General features: G+C 48.2%; 1 protein-coding gene across 1 annotated transcript in view; it reads left to right on the plus strand.

Annotated features, from left to right (window-relative positions):
• Positions 1–27,500, plus strand: part of bcas3 (BCAS3 microtubule associated cell migration factor) — a 239,076-nt gene that overhangs the window by 76,582 nt on the left and 134,994 nt on the right. The window contains 7 exon segments of the mRNA XM_042063522.1: positions 1,773–1,923; positions 13,051–13,175; positions 13,458–13,623; positions 14,079–14,179; positions 19,353–19,453; positions 22,117–22,313; positions 22,645–22,736. Coding sequence (XP_041919456.1) covers positions 1,773–1,923; positions 13,051–13,175; positions 13,458–13,623; positions 14,079–14,179; positions 19,353–19,453; positions 22,117–22,313; positions 22,645–22,736 — 933 coding nt within the window.

The following is a 27,500-nucleotide window of genomic DNA, read 5'->3' on the forward strand; positions in this document are numbered from 1 at the left end:
TATGGCCGCGCCATGCGGCCTAAATAGCCTCTCTCTCTTTGCTTAGGACACAAAGCGGGGCAATTCACGGCATTAATGAAACGCAGGGAAACGGGTTAATGATCTAAACCCTCTCCAGAGCAGCATGGGCCCGGGCTGTGCGCGGCCTCGGCCCCTGGCCTCTTTTGATTCCGCACAATAATCGCAGTGCTTGCAACGCTTTGTGCGACCGCTTTTGTTTCTCCGTCTCGGAGGCTCTTTGACCCCCCCCCCCCCCCAAACACACACACACACACACACACACACACACACTACCCCCCACCCATCCACCCTCCTCTTCTTTTAGATCGCTGGCCTTCACCTTTTAACGTGACAAAAGAAGAACATACGAAAGCAGTCACTGGCCTGTGGAGTATTCTCAAGACATTTGCGAGAGGACAAAAACTTGGACTTGAATGGCGAACAATAACACATTGGTCTTGGCCACGGGGGTTGAGTTTTCTTTTTGTGTGCGCGGATATTCATTTAAAAATGTTTTTACTGTTATTTGAAAAGATAATTGACCTGGAATGTGATATAATTATTTCGCTACTTGTGAAATTGTTACCATAGTAACGCAGCAGTTGGATAAAGAAAAGTGCTTATGATCCTCCTTTTGGTTTCTATAGGTTTGTTGTAATGTTTTTTTGCCAATTTTAGTGAATAGAGTATGTATGTCTGCATCAACTAAATCACAATTTATTTTATTATGATCCAGAGGATGTCTATGTGTATGTGTGTGGGGAATCACACGTGTATGTTTATCTCTGTATGTGTGTGTGTGTGTGTGTGTGTGTGTGTGTCGTCTGTATCATGCTCTCCGTTTGATCTTGTGAGCGCATAGGAGAGCGGGAGTGTCGTCTGACCCCATCACTGATGTGGAGCGATGTCTGATCAGTCCCACATGTTCCTTGGTCATGTCTGTGTTTACGCCATCTCTAAACATGACCCCCCCCCCCCCCCCCCCCCCCCAAACACTCCAACCCGACACACTCTCGCACAACCCCAACCCCCTACACACACACACACACACACACACACACACACACACACACACACACACACATTTTCTCTCCTGTATGTGTTTTTGTTTTCACAGCATTCACAGCATTTTCAAAAGCCATTAGCCTACATCAGGCAACCTTTCAAAATTGCAGACTGGCATTTGCTTTTGACCCCCCCCCCTCCTCTAGTCTCCAGGCCAGCCACCCCCACCCCCTTTCAAAGAAAACTCCATCTTTGTGCAAATGGCCCTATGATAGTTTGAGCACATGGAACGGAGGGGCTATTAGGAGAGGCTGCTGATTGAAGCTGCTGATGAATGCTCGGGGTTGGAGGGGGTTGGTGTAGGGTTCTGGGGGTGAGGGGCTACATGGTCACGCTGCATCTTGAGGTCATTAGCTCCAATCAGCAGCCAGAACCCCCCCTCACCCCCTCGCCAAACCCCTCGCCATCCGCCCGCCTCAGGTGTGGAGGAGTGCCGGCCACAGGCGAGATTCCCCCTCCTCAGCCCCCCCTCCTTATCCTGCTTGGCAATCAGCGTAGGAACCCTCTTCTAATCAATATGTGTTTTTAAATGGATCCAAATATGGCATTCAAGTCCAGCGCCTAATTTATTGCAAATGAATATTGTGTGTGTGTGTATATGTGTGTGTGTTTGTGTGTGTGTGTGTTTGTGTGTGTGTGTGTGTGTGTGTGTTTGTGTGTATTGTATTCTTCTCTGACCTCCACTCCCATCGTCTTTGTCTCCTCAGCTAAACTCACCAGTCAGGAGTCCTACAACAACTTCACCAACAACAACATGGGCAACCCGCGGCTGTCCCCTCTGCCCATCCTCACCATTGTGCTGCCCCTGGCACAGATCAAGCAGCCCATGACCCTCGGCACCATCACCAAACGCACTGGGTGAGTACCAGCGGCCCTGGCCCATCAGATGCATTACACATGGATGGAATGGTCAGGTACATGTAAAGTGGCCACATTAGAAGGGGCCTTTTTATTTGTTTATTTATTTTTTTTTTTTTACAAAAAACAAACAAACAGCGGGACTAATGTAAGGAACCTAAATGTGTTCCTTTCAGTGTTGTGTAAAATTAAAACCGTCTCACTCCCAACTAAAAGCTGTATATTTCCAAATGTATATCATGACTTGTGGGTATGGTACATGTACTGTATGTGTATTTTATTTTTCGGGTGTGTAAATCGTTCCCTACATGTTGCCTATGTTTTCAGAGATAGGCCACCCTCAGCATGTCATTTTTGCATCTACCCCGCAGCTGGGTGACAGTTGCTGTATAGTGAAAAGGTATTGTTCGTTGATTGGCCGTCTCTGTGATTGCAGTGTTTTTGCAATTTACATGCCGGCTCATAATAATTATTTCAATGGCTTATGTCCATTTAAATGTCATTTACCTGCCCTGTTTGAATGGGAAATGTTCTGATGATGCAGACAATGGCCGGGTTATTTGATAACATAACCGCAGACGTCCGACACGGCAGCGTGTGCCCGCCAGCCCGTCTCCAGTGAGTGACACGTGCCCTGAATTCGGCAGGTATTCCTTCCACGCTGCTTTTTTTGGAGCCCATTCCGCAGTCAAATAAGCTGTGTGTCTGTGAGCCTGACTAAAGTCAAGCACAGCCAGGGTGTCACAAGAGAGTGTCCTGCAGGTGATGATGGAGCACCATCCCTTTGCATTGGGACCTGTCTGTGTGTGTGTGTGTGTGTGTGTGTGTGTGTGTGTGTGAGTGCGTTTGCTTGGGGAAAGGGAGCAGCAGGCAGATGTATTTCCACCTGTGTGAGCAGATCTTTGTTGGCAGCGTGGCTGTAGAGAGCACCAGCTGCTTAACCTCCACAGGCTCGATCTCACGCTCCTCTCCCTGGGTACAGAGGAGCAGGAGCAGGCTGCCCTCCTCATGTGGTGGACATGGACTTCACATAGACTTTTGGGGTGTCCACGCACACATTGCATTTCTTTGAGGGGCTATAGGAGGAATGTTTTGGTTGGGTAAGTGGCAGGAAGTTGTTGTGGGTGCAGTGAAGTAGCCGTAACGTCACCACCTGAAAATTGGTCGGCCCAGGTTCAGGAATCGACCCGCCGTTGTGGGTCAGTGTCGCTTTCAGTGAAAGCGTTTGCTAAATTCCAGTCAATTTTAACTTTGAACTTCATATCACACAACATTCAGGGCCCTCTGAGCCACCTCTGTAGCGTGTGACCCTAGACGGGCACTGTGTTAGGCCTGGACTTGACCCAGGTTCCTGGAGGAGCTCTTTTGTGCCTGTGGTCTACTCACACACACACACACACACACACACACACACACACACACACACACACACACACACACACACACACACACACACACACACACTCCTTTTCATAATTCTTTCTCATCATCTCACTTTCATTCTAACTCTCACTCTCTGTTATCCCTCCTCTCATCCCTCTCTCTTTATTGTCATTGTCCAGCTGTCCTCTCTCAGTGTCTCTATCTCTGTCCACCCCAGTGTCTATCTCGCGCCCCAGTTAGGCGTAATCTGCCCGCCTGTCAGCTCCACAACACTCAAACAAATGTTGTGTACACACGTGTTTACCGCCCACAAGAAAAAGAGACAACTAAGTGCAGCGGAAGCGCTCGGCCCCCGCTGAACTCCTCCTGATGCGGGTTGTCCGCTAATGCACGACTGTGCGAACGCGAGAGACTCCTCTGACCCCCCGCAGATGCGGCCAGATTAGTGTAATACGTGAAATGATCTGCTTTGAGTCCATTGTCTCATGCCGGGCTAAATGGCCTTGAGAGAGAGAGAGAGAGAGAAGAGAGAAGAGAGAGAGAGAGAGGGCTTGCCTTCTGGGGCCTCCCCTCCGTATGATGAGTTTCACAAGCCGGTCTGTCCACTGTGGCCATTTGCACAAATCACCTTGTTTTTTAATGGCCCAGGAAGTGCAGCATTAGGCCGACGGGTTAAGAGATAAACGTGTGAAAGATTATTCTGTGGAAGTGGGGTCGCTGGCCTCAAGACCCACCCCACCCGCCAGCCAGCCTGCTCGTGCGGCCGATGCTTCTTCCTGCCCTCCATCATTTTTGCGTCTCCGTGTCTAATCAACATGACACTGTTTCCATTAAAAGCCCGCTCATAAAGGAAGCCTGTCCATTTGTCAGTTTGTTGGAATCTCTTGTATTTATTTTTTTCAAGGCTGTATTATTTTTTGTTGTCCTTTATTCATTGTGATATTTGTATTGTTTGTTCCCCCCTGGCTCTATTCAGCATCCTTAATCCATAATACCTTGTGTATGTGTACTCGTGGTGGTATATGTATCTTTGTGTGATTGTGTGTGTTTGTGTGAGTGTATGCGCCCAGGCCATCTGAAGTGTGACTATTCCCTGTTGCTCTCTTGGAACAGGGAGACACTTCAGAGGCCAAGACCGAGGAAACTAAAAAGGAATAATTTTGTGTCTCCTTTTTTTTATTGAAAGTGCAATTCACATGGGAAATAATTATTTACTACTCTAACCCTTGTTACTACCCACACCCACATCCACACCCCTGCTCCTGAAGCCTGACTATTGATTTGTAAGGAAGCGGAAGTGCACCAGAGGTCTTATCTAAATATAAGCCAGAAGGCCCCTTTTTCCTCGGGGACAAGCACAGCTCTCATTTATTTTACATTGGCCTTCATCCATTTACACAGCTGGATATTTACTGAGGCAATTCAGCTTAAGTGCCTCACTCAAGGGTGTAACAGTGGAGGGCCACCAGGGGCTCCTGGGCCCGCTGTCCCACTGCTTGATCGTGTCCATCCACCACGCTCGTTTGGGTGCTCGTGTTTTTGTGTGAACATAACTCATCCATTACTCAACGTCAAATGCACATGAAAGAACTAAAGAAAAGTAGGAGGAAAAAAAAGGAAAGTGGAAGCAAGAGGGGGAGAGGGGGGGGGGGGGGGGTGAGGATGAAAAGTTCAAACAGACAACAGCTTTCCTCCCCATCTTATATTTCTTGAGCCAAAAAGTGCTGTGAGTATTCGTAATGACAGTTTGACTGGTGGCATCTCCCATCACAAATAAAAGGTTCATCCTGCGCCAGTTCGCCAAGAACAACATCCAGACGTCGAGGACGTCCTTGGTGCGTCTCTCCAGCAGTATGGGGGTCGCATTATTGCCGCGCAATGCTTTGGTTGGCCGCGGCCCCGTCTGCGTCCACGCCACGTGTTTGTGTTGGCGGAACCGGCACCCTCGGTCTGATTGCTTTTGGGACGGTGCTATCTGCCATAAAACTGTTTGTGCAGATCTGTCACTATCAGTGAGAGCGCATGATAAACACACCGCTCACAATAACGCACTAACTCATTTAAACGCCCGCAGCGTGCTTCATCCCCCCGTGGACATCTTGCACAAAAAAAAAAACAGACATTTTCTTAATGGAAAAACAGGGAATCGCCTCTCTATGATATGAATGTGGTGACTTTGACTTAAGCATGTCACTCATATTTGCAGACTGTAAGGACATAATTTCATTCTAAACCTGTTTAGGTGATTCAATAAAGTTATAAGCAACAGAACCCATGTGGGTTTGTGTTGTCTGTGCATTGTGTCATTTGGACAGACATGTAAATATGCTTTATTGTCAACTGTGTGCCCAATCGGCTCATATAATAATGGTTTTTCCATCTATCTCTGTGTATCTCTTCCCTGTCATGAAGACCCTACCTCTTTGGGGCAGGATGTTTTTCCATTAAAACTCCATGGTGAGTTTTTCCAATTCGCTCCCAGCATGCTCTGCTTTCTCTTTCGCTTCCAGTGAAAACCGGCTGCATTCATTATTGTGATTCATTCATTTCCAAGCATTTTATTTTTTTTATATTCAAACTTTTTTTTTTTCTGCCAGTGTGTTTCGGCATCCCTGAGGGAAGGTTTCCCTCTGCGGGCTGTGTGTTTTCTTTGTTTTTTTTTTTTTTTGTTTCCTGTGGATCTGTTAGTCAATAAATTCTGTTGATTGAATTGCATGGTTCCAAGTTTATGTACTGTGCCTTTTATGAAGTCATGTGGAGAAGCAGTAACATTTTAGGTATCAGTTTTGGAAGACAGTTTCAAGCTCAGCAATTAAAGTTATTGCCGTATTGAAGCTAAAACCCATAAACACACAAGTGTCATTTTGGATGCTGACTATTATGTGATCGAAGAAACTGAACTGTCTCTGTCTGAACATACATCTATTTGCATACATACAAGCATACATTCCTGAGTATCAAAGCAGTCAGTATTTCAGACTTTATGAAGGCAAAATGACATCTAATTATGTCTTTTATATTTAGAAAATGCCTCATCTTGTGTTCTGAGCTCTTGTGTAAAGGACTTCCTGAAATTGTGTTTGGACTTGTATGTGGTGTTCTAGTTGTCCTCTTCTGTTCTAAAACATTTGTCTCACTCATATCAAAGAAACAAATACTATATGGCCTCTTTGTTCGGAGTCATATAGCTTCTATATGGTTGTGATTAAAACTGCATGTTGAGACCTATAGGCTTTGGCCCAATATAGCCTTTTCTGTTTGCCAACTTTGCTGGGCATGAAATATGGGTGGAGAGCTACATTTGCTATTGCAGTTTAATTTATGGTGAAAGTGTTACTTTTGCTTGCTGTGATAACAAGTGGTGCAAGTGTAGGTACATTTTTAGCTGTAAGTGTTTCTGCTTGGTTCGTTTTAGGAATTGAAAAAAAAAAAAAAACTTGTGTTGAATTGCAATTTCTAAGTCAGAATTAAATTGATATGTCTTATACGTGTTAGTATACTAAACATGCTATTTTTTATTTATTTATTTTTTGGTGGGAGAATATTTTTTGACTGGTGATAAATAGGTGCTGATCTAATGTCAGACTTTTTGTTCTGGGGAAAATGTCTTTAGCCGGAACACAACGAACACTCTAACAGCAGCCGTGCAGCTTTTCCACAGACACTCAGCCCTGTGAGAGACGTGACATCTGAAACAGTCAACCTAGAGGTGGAGGAGGAGGGGGCAAAGTTAAGTCTCTGTCAGTGCTGTCTTGTGAAATAAGATGCCTAGGAGCTTTTCAAAAGAGGACCCATTCTGACAGATTCATTTATGTATAAAGGATGGAGGAGCTAAGTGAAGTGAACCTGCCCTCGGACTCTCGGGCTGCCAGCGCCATCTCTTTCACATCTCCAAATGAATAGCATGTGGTGCCGTCCTCTGCTGGAGTGGCCCATGTCTTGGGTTTCGCCTTTTGTTGTGCAACGCTCATACTTTTTAATTGAAGACTTTTCCCCCTTCTCCTCTTCCTCTTCCTCCACCACCTCCTCCACCTCCCCCTCTTTTGCCGCTCCCATTCTTCCTGGCAAAATCCCCCAGTGATTCCAAGGCAGTGTGCTTTTCAAAGGTGCACCATTAGCATCAGAAATCATGCCGCCACAAAGTAACTTCCTGCCTCTTTATGTTTACGGTAAGAGCAGGGAGATGCACTCATGATCAGACATGCATTGCTTTTTACCTGGAGGACAATCTCATTGGATCTCATGTGATTTCTGATGATGCGTCAGGTATTTTGTAGATTAAAAAGCTGATCATCAAACTAAAGATCAACTAAACAAAATGCAATAGGGCAAAACAATGGAAATGGCACATTTGAAATGTGAGTGGCATCACCAACTGGAACTATTAATTAATGTAGTCTCATTTCAACAGTATGTTAAATCGACTGAGTAAGTTCCACTGATGGGCATATTTGTAGTTTTGTTGAGCCTTACAGCGGGCTACACCAAGCACGAAATCGAAGCGGAACGTCTGCTGTAACATTTAGCTTCCATTATAATCAATGGAACTGGCTACACCACGCGTGACGTGTGGCGCATACATTTGAAAAAAAAATGACCAGATTTCTAAAATAATTTTTTTATGCTTTGCAAACGGATTGCTTAAATTTTGCACCCAGTGTAAGCCTTAGTCTGTTCAAGTCTACACAAGCCTACAACAATATAAAAAAGACAACTTGCGTCAGCGAACATTTTAGATTGGGAGGAAAAATCGCATCAGAACATCTGCCCTCATCAGTGGCACTGTAATTAAGTGGAGTTTTGATGTGAGCTGGAAGAGGCTTCCATTAATGTTTACAGTTATAATGTTTACATCTCGTTGTTGATGGTAGAGCAGTACACTCCCAAATGGCCCGCCAAGGCCGATGGTTTTTTTTGGGAAACCTGCTCTACAATGATGAATTTAACATTGAATCATGTCCCTATGTGCCTGCTTTTAGACCCTTTTAGGCAGATCCCTAAACTGTAGCTCAGCTTTCCAAGAGAGCTAACCATATGGTGGGCTACGGCTAGCTGGTGAGTCACCGCCCGATGTGGCCTTTGTTGTGGAGTGCCTTGCTGGAGCGTAGGGCTCTGTCATGTGTTTGTTTACTGCGGGGCCCCACCACGAATAAATGGAGGTTGCCACCGCTCCACTCCCGACCCCCCCACCGCACCGCTACCCCCAACCCCTGGACGGCGCCTCATGTTCAGCCCCGGCACTCTAATGCCAAGGGACTTTGATGGTGGACAACGCAGATTGAATTATGCCCTTGAGGAAAAGCTATTAGCTCAAGTCAAGAGTCCTCATTTGTTAAATTAAAAGTGGAAATGACATGCGAGGAGTCTTTTCAGTGAATTAGGCGGACAGAAAATTCTAAGTGTCCTCTGTTTAAAGGCAGTAACACACAGAAAATGTCAAAGGGAGAAGGAGGGGGGAAGAGGAGGGAAGATTTGGCTGCTGTTTAGTAACATCCATCTACCCGTCTGCCCAGCCCTCAATGTATTTGCCTTTCATAATTCATTGCTATTGGGTTTCATTTTTTTGTAAGTTTATTCTCCACGCCCATGCCAATGTGCTTCTTTCAAACAATTCCATCTTATATATGCTCTCCGGAGTCACTCCAACCCTCAGCATTGCCTCTCAGCCCGCCCGAGCATTGCCTGTCACAGGAAGAGAAACCTCAACACTTCCAAGCCACTTCAAGTGCGACCAAAAAGGAAAAGAGTGATTTAAAATACAGACGAATAAACTCCCCGCGGTCGCTTCACTCGGAGAACCAGAAAATTGTGAACTAAACTGTGATCTGGCTATTGGCAGACGCCGCCGGGGCCAAAGCCTCCTCAAAGGGGAGTTTAGCATAGTTGATCAGCATTGAAACCTCAGTGGGAAAACAGCGTCAAGGCTCCCTGGAGACAGGGCGCGGGGCCAAACCTGCCCCGCAGTATAAAACCAGCCCTGCAGACCAGACGTAAAAACCTCCTTCCTGTACTGTCCTGGAGCTTTTACACACACACATGTGCCACGGGGCTCCACTGATGATATGGCCCCTAATACAAGCCTTAACATAACATTATTCCTGGTTTTACTATACAACATGTTTTTTTTTTTTTTTTTTTAAATAAGAGGGGAGTTCACAAAAAGTAACACACCAATAGTGGGGTATCATTTCCTGTTGCCCCCGCTCAAAAAGTTAGATTTTATAGAAATTATTGTTAAGTCATTTTAGTATCAGGTTGGGTTTCCTGGGCCTATTGGAAGCAGCTGACCGCAGCCGTGGCGGCTTAACATCTTTTCCTGTAAAGGGAGCCCATCAGAGAGGTGCTCCCCCAGATTAAACACCCTTCTCCGTTGCGGCTCCGGGCGGCCGGGCGGCCTCCACCTGACTCCCACATCATAAAAATGGTAATCTCATTCGATTTCGCAGAGAATAAGAAAAAAAAACAAAAAAAAAAAAAACGTCTCAACGTCTGTGGCGGCCAGTGAAGTTTTATTGCCAACTTTCAATTGCACAGCACTCTTTCCTTCTCCTTTTTATTTCTCCCCTTCATTTTTTCTCTCTCTTTTACTCGCTCTCGTTCCCTTTTCTTTTTTGGTCCTGGCCTGTGGCTGTTGGAGAAAGGGGAGGGAAGGGGATCAGTTACTGAGTGAGCGGCCTCCCATTTCGGTTGTTCGCAGGCGTCTATCTAACCCCTGGTGGTAATTGTTTGATATGTGGATGTTACTCAGGAGGAGGAGGAGGAGGAGGAGGAGGAGGAGGGGGGAGGGGGATGAAGGGTGGGTGGGAGTGGAAGCCACCCTGCGCCGTGTTCCTGCTGAACTCTTCGTACATCCTGCAGAGGCCCCGGTGTGTTTGGTTAGTGCCGTATCTCCCCGGCCGCCGCTGAAAGACGAGGGCCCGGGGAAGGCCGCAGGCCGGGCCGAGTCTGAGCCAAGGCAATATCCTGACACCGCGCTATCTCCCCCATCATCCCCTGCTCACAGCAGCGCGGCTATTTGGTTATTCAGGCCCGCTCCCCAACTCCAACACTAATAAACACAGACCGCTAACAGTCTCTTCCTCTCTCTTTCTGTGTGTGTGTGTGTGTCCACAGATATGCATGTGTGTGTTTTGCTTTAGTCTTTTTCTTCCTCTCGATCATCTTCACAAACATCCCTCAGACGGGCGCGGGGGGCTAAACAAAGCCTTCGGCATCACTCCTCGTCCTGGGGCTAATTTATGACTCGCTGACAGCTTTAAGGGAAGGCAAGGAGTGAAAGTTCGGGCCGCCAACAGGTCATTCAGCACCTATTAGCACGGCGTGTTGGAGCCATCGGAGGTCAAACTGTTCTATCTAGCCACCTTAAGTCCTGGGTCCTGGGCCCAGCTCTTTGGTGAAATCACAGGGTGCTGAAACACATTCTCCTCCATAGGCTTGTTTGAATTGATGGTGCTCCAGCTAGGATTCCTTGAGTTTTTTATTTTTTTTAAATTTTTTTTTAAATTCTTCGTTTTCCATGCTTGTGGAGCCCAGTGTCTCACCAGCAAGCTGTTAGACGGAAATTCCTCCCACAAAGCCTTTGACCAAAAGTATAGCTTTAATTGGCCAGTGGAATCTGTCTCTCCCTTGTGCCGTATAATACCCTCCCTCCTCCCCAAATCCAGTGAGTTCAGCACAACGTGACCTTTCCCCTCGTAGACTGGCGCTACATCCGGTAAAAAAAAGTCCACTGCTCGGCCAGTCATGGCCACTTACATGGCTGAGGTGGAGAGGGAAGGTTTTACAGTCGGGGTTAGTTATGAGCTGGACAATAATATGGTCGGCGCTACTGTTCGGTGATGAGTTCCATATGGGGACCCTATCACAGCGAAGAAGCCTTTTCCACGCCGGGTTTCATCAAACCGGTTTTGGCATGCAGAATAATCCAATAACTCCCAATAAATTCTTTTTAAACAGCTAACCCAGAATGAGCCCTTAGGAGGCAGCTGTGGAGGCTTGAGTCGTGGGCCGATTTAAAAGCAAATGACAGCCATTATGTGGTACTCTGACCCCATATACTTTTAAAGTTGTGTGTGTGTGTGTGTGTGTGTGTGTGTGTGTGTGTGTGTGTGTGTGTGTACAATATGTGTATGCGTCTATGTATTTGTGCAAATGCCTGTAGATCTCTTCAGCTGTGTAAAGGGTACGCAGATGTGCATAGTAGGACATAAAGGGTAAGCGCATCGTAGTCTATTTGTTTAATTATTTATTTAATGCCAGAAATATAACCAACAGAAGGCAGACATTGCAAATAGTTTTGCATCAGGTACCGGTAGTATCTGGTGCTGGAATCCTGTATCAGTAGTTTGCAAACAAACTTTGGAGTTTTGTAGTGTTACAGAAATGCAGTGTTGATTCTTGTCATAAATGTAAGACATATTTTGTATTACCTGGAAATACAGTTTACACACACACACACACTGTCCTAGAAATAGTAGCTGCAACAAAAAACATTATGTAATCCTTGTATATGTTAAGCATGCATTTTATTATCAGGACCTAGAATTGAAAAAAATGCATATTCCACATCATTATTAGTATTCCACATTACTTTATGTGGTGTGCTGTTCTATTGTCTGTTGAGTAAAAAAGGAAAGTGCTTTACACATGCATGGTATTTCTGTCGAGGTGTGACCTCTAAGGTTAGTCCTTGTGCATTAGGCTAAGTTGAAATGTCGTCCTTATAGAGTTGCTTGTTGAGAGAGAAAACCTAGCTTGACCCCAAATACATTAACAATGCAATACATTAACATACACAACACAACTGAAAGTCTGTGATGTGCTCAGAGGGGCAAAAATGCAGCGCACGAAAGGATTTACAGCGATTTGATAATTTCAAATGGCAGGAGAGGTCACAGTTCAGTCTAGTATTTAAAATGGATGTATGTGGATTCATCCACAACTCTAACTCATTCTGAAGTATTGTACTTCCGGAACATCTGCACACCCCCTTTTGTTCGTGTTTACTTCGAAACGCACGCCCATTGTCATTTATTACATTAGTATAAAACGACTGTAATACAAACAGTTTAAGATCCTATCACACTTATAAAGAGAAGCTAGATGTTTATCCAGCATAGCATGTAGGGCTGTAGCTCATGCTATATTATAGGGACCATAAAAGTCAAAATGGTTTCCGGAATTGGAAAGAACACTGGCAATTTTACTGGCAGTGTAAACTCCTCAACTGTTTTAAAGTTGATAATGCATTTTTATGTTTATAGATATAAAGTATAGATATTTGATTATAAGAGAGGATGTCAAAATAAATGTATTTTTGTATGAGGAAACTTTTGTTGTATTTTGTGCTTTCAAGAAGTGTTTTTTTTAATTATTATTATTTATTTATTTTTGGTCAAGTACATCTCTGGAAAGTGCTGTATTTGTTGCATGCATAATTTTTGTTTTTGTGTCTACTGACAACATTTGTGTTTTTTGGAGATATGAAGAGAGTCCTTGAAGAGAGTCATTTGTATTAGTGCTCATCACTGCTTTAATTAATGCATCTAAACTCTTTCTCCTTCTCTCTCCCCACTCCGTGATGTGGTTTTCGGTTTCCACTACCCCCTTCCAAAAATAAATAAATAAATAAAATGTTTTTTCCACTCCAGAGTACTGGGACTGCTCCCTGTCCATCCACTGTCTGTGGAAGAGGGAGTGTCAACCCTGATCCACAGTTCTGACCTGTCCCTTTGTGTCTCGTAGTAAAGCCAAGCCTCCGCCCCAGATTTCACCCAGCAAGTCCAGCGGTGGGGAGTTCTGCGTGGCAGCCATCTTTGCCCCTTCTCGCTCCTGGTTCATCACCAACCCCAACATGAAGAGGGAGAAAGGTGAGTAGACACTGTGGAACCCCCTCGAAGACTGAGGAAACACAGAGGTCAAAGTGCAAATGATGAACACCTGATGGGTTTATTGGTGCAAGCAAAATAATGAGACTTACCGGTACTGAGAATCAAACAGAAGAGAATGGAAGGGTGACAGCTACATAATGTGCTAAGCTTTGAATCAGTGATGAAATACTCATCACCTGATGGGTATTTTATTGCGGAAATATTGAAATAAGGAATACAAATTGAAACAGAAATCATTTGTCTCTCGTTAACCATTTCCAGACCAATCCCGCCAGTCGGTGGTAGAATCCCTGTACATCCTGAGCTGCTACGGCAACTTGGTGGAGCACGTCCTTGAGCCGCGTCCGATCAGCACGGCCCAGAAGATCAGTGACGACACGCCCCTGGAGCTCAACACCTGTCCTCGGGCCTGCTGGACTTTGGCCCGGTACGGCCCGTTTCCCACCGCCGCTGCGCTCTGTCATGCTTAGTTCAACACCACACTCCTCACAGTATGCACACACACACACACACACACACACACATATACACACACACACACACATGACCCTTCCGGTCATGCAGACATAATTTATTTACTCAAACATCATACAAAGACATAAGGACTGTCCTCCCTCAAACCATACAGGCATATGCCGCACAAAATGCGGAAATATGATTGAGTGATGTATATGGCTGAGATGGCTGCTGATCAAATTGTAAAAAACAAATTGATGCATTACATGTCCCCTATATTTCTGTGCTGATGCATTGAGAATCAGCAAGACTGCCAGGCTTGGGGGAATTGAGTCCATTTTCTCTCAGCGTGGGGCGAGACTGGTCTATACGTCTGGCATTTTGATATGTGCTTCCTAAATTGATTTCTGTGTTTGTTTTGAGTAGGACGCCACAGTGGAACGAGCTCCAACCACCTTTCAACAACAACCACCCATTGGTCCTGGCGTCAGACTTGGTGCAGTACTACCAGTACCTCCTGGCTGGCTGTAAGTGGACAGTTGTATGTGTGTGTGTATATGTGTGTGTGGAGAGCTTAGCGCACTAAAGCATGTCCTTGATTTGTGTTTCACTTTTCCTTTGGGAGATGTTGGCTCTTTATTGGTGCCACATGCTGAACAGGACCATTTCAATATAGTGTTTTACCATCTTTCCCTCCCTCCCTCCCTCCTCTCTCTTAACCCCCCCCCCCCCCCCCCCCCCCCCCACCACCCTGCCTTTCATCACATACTGTACATTTGTTTCACTTTCTCACTACTACTAGCATAGTCTGATGTGATAAACATAGTTTGGGTTGCTAATGTGTTAGCGTTAGCCATTTGAGGGCAAACTGTCTCCTTTCGATAGCAATTAACATCTGGGTATTTTGTCCCTTTATGAGATGCGATCGCAATGTTGCGTTAGCATAGCGATGAAACGATGCTAATTAGTGTGCCTCAGACCCTCCAACTAAATAACAAGTGCAGATAGACTAGCGGAACACTTAAGCTTGACGTCCGCTGCCCCTGCCGAAGGCCACTCCAGGGCCATGGGCCCTCACGGATGACCAGACACCCTAATCCCTCCTGAATGAGCGAGCATCGTAGCGTTAGCCACGATTAGCATAAACACATATCAGTAATTAGCTCTCCGAGCCCCACAGGGCAACACTGCACATTCTCTCTCTCTCTCTCTCTCTCTTTCTTTCTCTCTCTCTCTCTCTCTCTCCTCCACTAAACTCTGAATCGCGCTCTCGGCCCTAACGGGTAGAGCGCTCTCCAGAATTAGCCCGGGTGGCCGGATGGCCGGATGGCCTCGTCTGCGTGTCACGCCGCATGACGTCTCGAGGTCTAAGCAGCACTGGCAAGCTTCCATGCGGCTCCATGTTCCACCAGAGGGGCCATTGTAATGAGCTGCGTTCAGTTTGGTTAACATGAGCATCCAATTAAAAAATCATCGTTACACCAATGCATTGCAGCTACCAACCCTGCACTGTGTAGGCCAAGACTATCAGGCTCATTATAGGTCATGTGGGGGAAAAAAAACATTGAATGTTGCCCTTAGTCTTGAATGTCCCAGTGGATCCGTCCCTGTTTACCACCTTCGATTCCTCCAGCCTGCAGCTGATTCATTGCACTGCGTTTGTCTGTCATACGTCCTCAGTGTGCAGAAAAACGGCATTCAGGACTTTGCTGTGACGTTGGGGGAAAGATCAAACTTCTCGGTCGATGCCACTCTCAGCGATGGCAGGAGGCCTGAGGAGGCACACACAGGAGCTCTAGCCTCCTCTGCACACCCATGCCTCTCTTATCAGCCTCTCGGTTTCCCTGCTAATATCAGAGGAATCCATGCCAACAGCCGAGAGAGAGAGGGAGAGAGGGAGAGAGAGAGAGTGATATGTAGATGTGTGTGTGTGTATGTGCATGTGTGTAAGAGAGAATGATACTGCATCGTTCAGCGCTTATTTCTCTAAATGCATATTTGTGTGTGTGTGTGTGTGCGAGTGTGCGTGTGGTGTGATTGTTGCTGAAGTCTTTGGAGAGGAGAGGAGAGAGCGGGGGGGTTGCTGTGTGATTGACACGGTGGGGCTGCCGCTCTATATTGGATGACCTGGGCTGATTAAATATGCAGCATGCGGACGGGCGGGTCAGGGGAGCTGGAGCCTCGCGGGCGGGTGATAAAAGCAGCGGTGGCGCCACTTCATGGTCACTATCTCCACCTGTCCATCTGCCCACGTCTCTCTCGCTCTCTCTCTCTCTCTCTCTCTCTCTCTCTCTCTCTCTTTCTGTCGCTCGCGTAGTGCACTGCAGCGTTCAGGAGGCTGCTGCTGCTGCTGTTGCTGCTGCTGCTGCTGCTGCACAGTGCACGATAACAAGCTACAAGCACACACACACAAACAGACACACACACACACACAAATAGACACACACACAGACACACACACACACACACACACACACACACACACACACACACAAACAGACAAACACACACACACACAGTACACACACAAATACTCACTTAAAAAAGACACATATGTATACACACACACATACACAGAGAGAGAGAGAGGCTTACACACACACACACACACACACACACACACACACGCACACATAGAGATTGCAGTCTGATTAAGAGAAAACCCTGGCCTATAACTGCTTAAAAGGGTAGCTCCATCAGAGAACTGTGCTCCCAAGAGGGGAGATTCTGCACAGCCATGCTCTCTGCCTGAGAGAGAAAGAGAGATATTGAGCGAGAGAGCAAAGGAGAGAATGCAGTGGACTAGAGAGAAGCCTGCTGCTGTGCAAAGATACATGTGTGTGTTGTGCAAAGGTGTATTTAATTTTCTTTTTGTGTGTGTGTGTGTGTGTGTGTGTGTGTATGGGGAGGGTTTGTTTTTGAGCCTAAAAGGTGCGAGGGAAAGTTTTGGGGTGGGCTGCTGGGCCTGACCGCAGCAGTTTGATGAATGTTTGGCTTCGCCCGTCACTTCCAGCCGCCTCTTCCTGCATGGCATTCATTCCCCCTGGCCGCACACAGGATTGCACTTTTTCTCCAGCTCAGTTTTTTTTTTTTTTTTTTTTATGAACGCAAACGACCAATATTTGCCTAGCTGTCTACTGTGTGTGCTCAGACACCTCTCCTCAACCACAGGGCCACACTGAGCAAAATCCCAGCCCCTTACTCTGAATAATTTACCTCCCTGCTTTGAGCCGGACACTGGTCAATGACATAACGGCTGAATTGTTGACCGCCAGTGTCCAGTGGCTCCGGTCTTCCTGCCTGGCTGCCGGTAGCCTTGGCCGTCCTCATCAATAGCTCCCTAATTGCGTGAGTGTGTTGGGGGGAGCAGAGGCAGCAGAGTAAGGCGAGGCAGTGGCGCCATGCTGGGGTCAAAGGAGGCGGCGCACAGGGCACCGTCCATCTCAACCTGCAGTGACCTCCACCCCTGCACTACTCTGGCCATTAGGGGTCAGCACCTTATGGCCTCTCAGAGAGAGAGAGAGAGAGAGAGGGAATGGGACAGAGGAGGAAGGGGAAAGAGAGAGTGGGAGAGAGGGAGAGTGGGATGGAGAGAGAGAGACAATGCACATTGTATTTCTGTCTCTTAATGCCCTGCTGCAGCCACTACCACCCCCTCCTCTCCAAGTGCAGATAACATCATTAGCCTTATCTTATCATGTGAGCTCCCCCCTTTACCTTCCTCCCTCCCCCCACCCCAGCCCCCCAGGGGGGACTCCATCCCCGGCTCCCAGGCCCTGCCTTTGTCCTCCCCGCTACCTGCTGCCCAGAGCCAGCCGCGTGGAGAGCAAGAGACTCCCCTGTGAGTCACGCTGGCCCTCCTGGCTCCCAGCGCGGGCCACGCTGAGGGCAGCCGCCTGGCAGAGCCCAGCTGCTCCTGAAGAACAACATGCCCTCGCCACGCCACCGCAACATGCAGGCGAGCGCGCCGTGCTGCGCTCGTTGTTTTTTTCACACATGAAAGCACCGTTTCTTGTATTTTTCTCGACATTAATCTGCTCCCTCAACCATCAACAACACAAATATCCATATTTTTGCTTTGATTAATGAGTCGTCTGTGTTTCGTGTTTACCCAGCGGACTTGGTAAATATTATGCCTGCGATTCTTTCTCTGCGCGGCGGCGATTTAGTGGGCTAAATGGCAACAGAACACAGAGCGCTTAGTTCTTATGTAATTAGTCGCCTTGGAGCAGCGCGGCCCACTAAAAAACAGGCCACTGCACCTCTTGACACACGCACGGCAGTAACTGTTCTGTGACCTGTGTCCGTGTGCGGTGCGGCAGGACTTCAAACGCGCTATTATAATACACGAGTGTACCAGCAACCGCAGCTTAATTGTTGTTCTACTAGACCAACGGCCACTACACACACACACACACTGGACAAGACCTGGCCCCCCCTCGTTGTGTAGCTGTGCAGCGCGCTGCTTATGTGTTCTAACGCTCATCCGATGTGTGGTCAGCTGGTCAGCGGCAGCTTCCTGCCAGGCACCTCCAGAGGGCCGTGTGTTTCTGCTGTGTGTGTGTGTGTGTGTCTCTGCTGGGCCCCTGGGATGGCCGGCACTCGCCCTGGCTGGAGCCTGGCCACTGAAACCCGAGCCACAGAGCCAACAACTGTTCCCCAGCTTTAATAATTAAATAGCCAACAGCTATTGCCCCCCAGGGGTCAGAGGGCAGTTGTTAGAGTGTGTGTGTGCGTGTGTGTGTGTGTATGTGTGTGTGTGTGCGTGTGTGTTGAGCATGGTGAGGGGTGATTAGAAGGTAACACAGACTGGCTTTGTTTCACCCCATTAATGGACGAAGCCTGTATCAAAGCACCAGCTTAGAGCAAACGTCCTTAGGTGCTTTTACCCCACTGAGGTGCCTAAGTGTACTCTCTGTCTGTATATCTTTCTTTCTCTCTCTCTCTCTGTCTATTTCTTTCTCTCTCTCTCTCTTCCATTCTGTCTCTCCTCAGTTATAGTTGTAGGTTCTGTGATTGAGTGATGTGTAAGAACCCAGTCTGTGTGTTGCATAAGAGAGAGAGAGAGAGAGAGAGAGAGAGCGAGCACGAGTATCTGTTACCCAGAGTGCAGTGAATGTGATGTCAACCTGGCAAGAACACCTCCCGGAGTGTGTTAGGACACCTGGTTCTCTCAGCACATGAGAGAGAGAAAGAGAGAGAGAGAGAGAGCAGAGGAGGGATGGAGAGAGCTTATGTTGGTGTCTGTGTGTCAGAGGAAGAGAAAGAGAGAGAGAAGAGAAGAAAAGAACAGAGGAAAGGAAGCCCAGATGAAAAGTTGACAACTTTATTATGGGCCCACCACATGAAATACGCGCTGGCCAAGAGGCATGTCCTAGCCCCGAGCATGGAAGAGGAACGACTGATTCTGCACATTAGTCTTCATTCTTGGCGCCTGCTTATTCGGGCCTGCAAGTGCTCCATCTGTCTGTGTGTTCACTGTCTGTGCTACACACACACACACACACACACACACACACACACACACACACCCACACATGTGCACACAGGCTCACTCTCACCCCTTTGCACACAAACACATGCTCTCGCTCTCACCCCTACCCCCTCTTTTCTCTCTTCCTCTGATATGCACACACATGCACTCTAATGGTGCTCTCTCTTTCTCTCTCTCTCTCTCTCTCTCTCTCTCCTCACATGCAGTGGTGCCTCCTGGAAGCCCTGGCCCCATCACACGCCACGAGTCCTACGACAGCCTGGCCTCAGACCACAGCGGGCCAGACGACGAAGAGTGGCTCTCTCAGGTAAAACCCGCACAACCTCTCAGCAAACCACCACCGCCCCCACACTCCCCACCCCCCCCCCCCCACACACACACACCCAAAAAAATGAATAAAAATACATACACAAGCCTCAAGTCCGAATCTCCTCTGGACGCCGCCACTCTCAGTGTCCTTCTCCCAGACTCCAGTCTGTGCATGTCCCCATAGGGTCCTGGTGGGCCAAGAGGTCTGCAGACAGGTACTGTAAAGTGTCCAGTTTTTTGTCATCAATAATTCCTCTCCCCGATGCACATGCATCTTTAATGAGGCAAAATGTGGCCCACTTAGTCTGTGGCTCTTGTGGTTGGTGCCAAACCATTCAACCCACCCCCCACCCCCACCGAAACGGCCGATCAGCAGGATTATTCTGGGTGTTAATGGAACATGCCACACTGCTGCTTAAGTCAGCAACAAGCGGCCTTTATTGGCCCGAGACGGAAGCTTTTACCAACATCAGGTGTAAAGAGCCTTGTGGAGGTTCTTACTGTGTGTGCTGTTGTTGTACCAGGTAGCAATGTTCTCTAATGGGCTGGTGGGTTACTTACAGTATGGAGAGTCAGGCTCAGGAAATTATAGATATTCAGTATTGCATGTCTTAAAACTGGAGCGTTGAAGTTTGTGTCACCAGCCATAAAAAAGGTCAATTAAGCCTTTTTTCGCAACCAGTTCGTGCTGAAGGCCTCCTGAAGCAGGCCATGTTTACATGTGTATGGTAATATTATCTAAGCGGCTTAAGCTGATCTCCTTATCTAAGAGTTTTAGATGGAATATTACCTAAGGGTGTTAGACTCTTAGTCTGTCGCCACCGCGTGAAGAGCAAGTGTCTGAGGGGCAGTGATGTGTCTCATGTTAGATATCCTCAAAGTAGAGCAGCGCACACCTGCTGTGTCCCATTTAGCCAAACATCAGCTTTCTGCCCAAAAGAGCCATTAACACACACACACACACACACACACACACACACACACACACACACACACACACAGTCAAGTCAAGAAGGACCCTAATCATCATACTTGCTAGCACCACCATGGCACGTCAGCTATGTAACATAATACTTCTCTGTGGAATGTGCCTTTTTCTTGCACATTCTCCCCATTTCTTGTGTATGTGTATGTGCATGTGTGTTGTGTGAGCAAGTGGTAGGGGATTGGGGTGGGTGGGTGGGGGGTGTTAGTATGGCTAAGCTGTTATGTCAACAGCGTGGACGCCCTGGCGCTAAAATGAGCGGCGTCCTTCACTGGCTCTCTGACGAGCGGCTGAGGGTAATGAGTGCTGTCAGTCTGGAGCGGGCTCAATATGTCACTGCGCAACGTGACAGGAGGGTCGAAGTGTGTGTGTGTGTGTGTGTGTGTGTGTGTGTGTGTGTGTGTGTGTGGTGAGAGTGGGGAGGAAGAACATCTGGCCATAGCCCCAGCAAAAAACCCCACCACAGCATCTGTTTATCTCAGGGCTGTGCGACACTGATGGTGTTAACTGGAGAAAAAAAAAACATGCACACATGCATTCAGTCTCACATACACACACACATACACATACACACAAACACACACACACACACACACACACACACACACACACAGAGGGATGTGATCAGTCGGAGAGCAATCTTCGTATCTGCCCTAATTTGCACAGATGTGTGGGGGCATGCGTCATACGGTGGTGCACGAGAAACCGTAAAACCGGTGGCCTGCTTTCGTCTCTGACCGGATAGCTTGCCAAAAAACATGCTTTCCGTGGGTGGTTATGTGTGTGTGTGTGTGTGTGTCTCTGTGTCTGTGTGTGTGAGTGTGTCTATCTCTCTCTGTCTGTGTGTGTGTGTGTGTGTGTGTGTGTGTGTGTCTCTGTGTCGGTGTGTGTGAGTGTGTCTATCTCTCTCTGTCTGTCTGTGTGTGTGTGTGTGTGTGTGTGTGTGTGTGTGTGTGTGTGTGTGTGTGTGTGTGTGTGTGTGTGTGTGAGAGAGAGAGAGAAGCACAAGCAAGCACAATGAATACATAATGTCATCTGCCACCCACTTTCCCCGGCTGCCTAATATTTATGACGGCGCTGTAGTCTGTGGCACATTAAAGCTGTCCAGAGAGAGACTGTGTGTGTGTGTGTGTGAGAGAGAAGCGGAGTGAGATGTCTGCCTAATGGACACGGTGCCATTTCTCAGAAAAGATGACGCTCGTCTGACTAGTGACGCTTGTCTTTTTGCGCATAATCCTTCACGATTAGGACTGGAGTCTGTGTGTTTGTTGTTGTTCTTTGGGAGGCTTCTTAACACCCTCGCTGAGTTGACAGCAGTTTGTCAGAAGCAAGTGGAGTGGTGTTGATGTCATTTTAACTCCTAAATGTTTTCCATTAAAGGAGGACATCATGTAATCCTGAAAACTGGGTTATGAATAAAGGGCCCTGGAGTTAATTTCCTTTTCTAGCTATCAGATGTTTTGCATGAATCTTTATGATGTGTATATATGTACTGTATATGGCATGTACTGTGTATAGCTAATGGTCAGACACACATGCACAGTGATAGAAAGAGAGAGATGGAGAGAGAGAGAATGGACAACAAACATCTTAGTCTGAGTCCACTGGTAAACAGTGCAGTGCTGCCCAGTCTTAGTCATAACCTCTAAGCCAGGTCCTGTGCATGTTTGGGGCAGGTGGAGATCGTGACCCACACCGGGCCTCACCGCCGCCTGTGGATGGGCCCCCAGTTCCAGTTTAAGACCATCCACCCGTCAGGCCAGACCACGGTCATCTCCTCCAGCTCGTCTGTGCTGCAGTCCCAGGGCCCCTCCGACTCCCAGCAGCCCCTGCTGGACTTCGACACCGACGACCTGGACCTCCACAGCCTGAGGTGGGTACCTCACCCCGATCCCACCCCACCCCAGTCCCAGTGCAGCCACGCCACCTTTGTCTAAGACACTCACCCCAACAATACAACGACAGAGTGTCAACACAGTTGACACAGTTACTCATGACCTCACACCTTCCATTAGTGTTGACCACAATAGGTGTTCTCATGACACCAGGGCTTTGACAAGAGAGTTCACTGGTGCTAATGTTTACCATTGCCTGTGGTGAAGACATTATCCTCTTTAGTGACTAGTGCTAGTTTGTAGTGTCCACTTTCCACAGTGTGCGTCATGGTGTTTTTGTGTGTGTGTGTGTGTGTGTGTGTGTTTCAGGATCCAGCCAGTGCGCTCAGAGCCAGTGAGCATGCCTGGCTCCTCTCGGCTTGTGGCCGATCGGAGAGGCCAGTCCATTGATACGGGATCAGGTAAGAGAAAACAAGCTTTTCATTTTTGTTTTTTCCTTGCCTTCTTTTCTGTCTTTCATTTCTTCCATCTCTCTCTCTTTCTTCTCTTCTTTCTTATCTTGTTATCTCAGTATCTTCATTTTTCCCTCTTGGTCTGAAAAAGTGCCTGTGTGGATCTGTTTGTCTGGAAATGCACACACCCATATTCAGAAACAGCTCATGGGTATAAACTCACGCACACATCTTCACTCAGAACTAAACATGAGAATGTTTGACATTGTTTCCTGCCGTGGAGAATTTTCCTCATAATTCCAGTGGCACGCGGTATGTTTCAAGCCCTTTGTTGTCTCTGTAGTGTCTTTGTATGATTCACACAAAGGTAGGTATGGTGGTTTGATCCCATTAATCCTCTCAACCAGAAGCAAGTGACAGCCCTAAAGACATTACCGGCACATGGTGCTGAGACTTCTTTGTGTTCCCTGCAAAAAAACCCGGAACAACGTGAACCCTGGTTTGTTTTGGAAAATGGACTTACGTTGCCTCAGTGTTGTGTCACACTTGATTGGATTGATCTTGTGTAAGAGCATGTCAATACTGCTCCAGTCATAAATATCTCCCCTCCCCTCTTTTCTCTGTTTTATCCAGTTATCACGTTAGGGTAATCCAATCAGCTAAGATCAGGGTTGGCATCCCCCTTTTAACAATGGAGAGATACAAAGAATAAAGTCTCTGTGGCGTTGCTGAATTTGAATCTTTGTGCATAGAGTGCTGCTTAGACACTTTTGTGTATTCTGCTGATGTGCAGGACTCGCATGGGATTAGAGAGGGATGTGGGGGGGTGGGGGGTGGGGGGGGGGGGGGGCAGACTGTAATCCGAGATGACGTTCATATAACGTTGAAAAGTTGAGCGAAGAGCAGTCCCTGTCATTAGGATTTGGCCCGTTTGCTTTGACATTTATTGTTTTAAGCGGTTCAGCTGGTTGTGTACATTATTTGGCTCTGATTTTGTCAGGGCGCATCCATCCGAAAAGGCAAACAGCTATGACGCTTCTGCTAAGAGCTCGCATCTTCAGAAATACTTGAAGTCATTTCCCATACTGAGCGGAAGGGGAATCATCCTGAGACCTGTCACATCACCCCCCCCACCCCCAACCCCTTCCGAAAGCAGACCCATCAATTTTTATTACCCTGTCTGAACCAGCAGTGCCCCCTCACACACCACCCCCAGCTCCCCTCTCTCTCCCCCTCTCTCTCCCCCTCTCTCTCCCCCTGGTCGTCCCCCCCCCCCCACCCCCTGCTCTGTTGTCTGGAGCAGCGTTGGCGGAAAGGAGCCTGGGCAGGCTTTTATGGGACGATGCTTATCAGTCTGCGTGTGATTGCTCAGCACTCAGGCTCGCCGCGGACCCGGTGTGGCGCCTCCGCTTATCACCCGCCGCGCATCACTTTTGTCTTTACCTTCAGAGAACGGGACGCGTGGGCCTGTTTGTCCTGGGGATTACCGCACTGCAACCCCCCCCGCCCCCACACACACACACACACACACACTCACCACATCTCCTCTTCTCTCCATGGCACCTCTCTGTATCTGTATCTGGTCACGCACAGGCTGGGTTGGGGCCGGGTGGAGGACCATGTCCAGGGCTTCAAGGGCCCACTTAGTGTGACACAGTAAGGCTCCCTGTTATTCCGACCTCTAGTCTTGCAGTCTCACACATGGACCAAGTCATTCTGAACGCTATCAGTTTGTGTATTTTTTGCGCACTGGCAACAAATAAATAAATCAAGGGTCCAAGGGTATTTGATGTCCTTTGACACTGAAATATACATCTCTTGGACCCTTGGACCCTCATGTACTCACGAGGGTGGTGTGGCCTCAGGCTCTGTGATGCCCTGATCCTACGTGTGTGTGTGTGAGGATGCGTTAAGTTCCTCCCCTGCTCCACTTCTCTCACTGCTCTGGGGAGAGTGTTAAGCTTTAATGAGATGGTGTCAATATCCTGTGCTGACATTAGGCAAAGGTGATGCGTGCAGCATACACAGCTTATGTGTGTGTGTGTGTGTTTGCATGTTGCGTATATGTTTAAGTGTGTGTATTTGTGTGTTGGGAGAAGGAAGTTTCTTAAGTATTGCACTTAGCTGATCTCCCAGGAGGGCATTGCCTCTGCTACCCATGTTGTTAACTCGAGTCGAACGGCGGATGTGTTCAGCACACCATGGCTCCTCTGCCTTCCCTCTTCTCCCCTCTGGAATGAAGACCTGCAGTCTGTTTGACGCAGCACATCTGTGGGTGGGCAGGCAGGCAGGCAGGCAGGCAGGCAGGCCAGCATAAGCCATAAGCCACCTCCACTCTCTCCATGCTGCAACCCCACCGCCACACAGAAAATCAATGCAAGGAGCAGCCAGTATTATCGATACTCCCTATCTGCTCCCCCAGAGAGTGTGCGTGCATGTGTGTATGTGAGAGAGTGTGTATGTGTGTGTGTGAGAGAGAGAGAGAGAGAGAGAGAGAGAGAGAGAGAGAGAGAGAGAGAGAGAGTGAGTTTGTGTGTGTGTGTGTGTCCTGGTGTAGACTACACACGGCCTGTGGCGCTCAGGAAGAAAAGACGGCGGTTAATCTGCGCCGCCGCCTCTGATAAAGGCGCCCCGCCAGGGCTCCACACACAGGGCCTGAGCTCAAGATCGTTACTTTGTTATGACTTAGGGCACAAAACACACCGCCATCCGTTCCACACAAACACTTTTTTGTCCATGAAGGACTTTATGTGTGTGTGTGTGTGTGTGTGTGTGTGTGTGTGTGTGTGGCAGCTGGGCGGAGAAGGAGGAGGTTTGCTTGCGACAGTGCATGGAAGATGCTGGCGTGTTATGAGTTTGCTATCTGGATCCTGGAAGGGGCAGCACTGATAGGATGATGTATTCCTACGTGTGTGTGTGTGTGTGTGTGCGCGCGCGCTCGTGTACACTACACCACTATACATTAATGCGTTGGCCGCGTTCAGGGGCCTTAAACGTGTGAGAGAGGGCATTATGAGCGTGGTGCCTTGGTAATCGGCGTCAGACGGAGAGTAGCCATTACTGTGGCCAGAGCCAGCCTGCATTATCACACCAAGCTGAGGCCGCCACCACTCAAGAGATATCCATCAGCCGCTGGAGTGTGGCGGTGCGTTTCATCTCACCCTCAGCAGCCCAGCCACACACACACACACACACACACACACACAGATAGATATACTGTAAGAAAATGCACCTGTTTGTGTGTGTGTGTGTGTGTGTGTGTGAATAGTGCCTGTCTTCTGTGTGAGCAGAGACAAAGCCTACAGTGTGTGTGTGGTTGTTGTTGTTGTTGAGAGCTGCGGTTTGTCCCTGCCTCCACGCCTAGGGGCAGTAAGGGCTTTTGGGAAGGGGACAGGCCTGACTGCCCACCCCCAGCCCTCCTCTGGTACACCCCCCCCCCCCCCCCCCCCAACACACACACACACCCCTCCATGGCTGAATGCTCGGGGGGCTGGGCACCTGTGCTCCGGTTCTGGCCACCAGTAATGGATCCCGAGCGGCGGCCTGTAATTACCTGGCCGGACTATAAAGGCGGCTTGTTGTGCGGAGATACTGCTCGCATTCAGCCTGGCGGGATCTGAGGCCGCACTGCAGGATGGGCCCGTGTCACATGATCTCTCACCCACAAAGGACAGGGGGGTGGGGGGGCGTTGGGGAAGGGACAGAGATGCAGCATTCTCGTGACCTGTCGAGCCACACACCTCATCTCCTGCCCCCCACCACCATATACACACACACACACACACACAGAGTCCCACCCAACACACACCATCTCCACCCACTCGCACCATCAATAGGCCCCTGCCACCTGTCCTTTGTCCCCTTCATTCCTCTTCATACACACACACACACACACACACCTCCCTCTCTCTCTCCAGTCAGTGGCTCCTTTCTTGCCACCGCTGACCTGGAAGTCGCCTGCACAAAGGGGAAGGTGACGTCGGGGCGCAGGCGCGCTGAGAGATCCTCCGGTGCGATCTGGCCTCCGCATGAAAAGACGCCTTTCTTATCGGGCCACTCCCGCTCTCGCGGCTGGGGGAGCTGGGGGTCTGGCTTTGCTATCTCCTCTCGCTATCTCTCTCTTCCTTCTCTTGTGTTTTCATCTGTTATTTTTCCCTTCCTCTCTCTCTCCCTGTGTCTTGTCTGTGCTCTTCTTCCTCTTCTTCTTTTTCTTCTTCTTTTTCTTCTTCTTTTTCTTCCTCTTCTTCTTCCCTGCTGTGCCTTGAAGAGATGGCTGTAAATGTATTCAGCACATTTTTGGGACCTGCCAGGATTTACTGTCTTGCTCAGTGGGCCTGAAGACTTTGAGTGGAGAGAGATAGAAAGAGAGAGAGAGAGAAAGAAAGAAAGAAACATAGGGGACAAGTCAAATGATTTGGCCACATGGAGGAGTTTCTGGTGGCTGATGGGTGAATAAAATCCGTGTCATGACGCCATGAGAGGAGAGGTGGAAAATCAGGGCTTTGTGTTGACTGACCGCTGCCACGGCTGCACTTTTTTGCCGTTTCTGTTGGCATGTTATGTTGTGTTTCTGTGTTTAGTGTGTGTGCGTGTGTGCGTGTGCGTGTGCGCGTGTGTGTGTGTGTGTGTGTGTGTGTGTGTGTGTTTGTACACGTGTGTGCAAGCAGGCGTGGGTATTTGTGCAGGCATGCACACATTTATGCACTTGTTTGTGAAGAACAGAAAGAATCTGCAGCCTTTGTAAGGGATTTTTGTGTGAAACTGTACATGCTT

Source organism: Alosa sapidissima, chromosome 15 (genome assembly GCF_018492685.1).
Source record: "Alosa sapidissima isolate fAloSap1 chromosome 15, fAloSap1.pri, whole genome shotgun sequence".
In the NCBI taxonomy this organism is placed as follows: Eukaryota; Metazoa; Chordata; class Actinopteri; order Clupeiformes; family Clupeidae; genus Alosa; species Alosa sapidissima.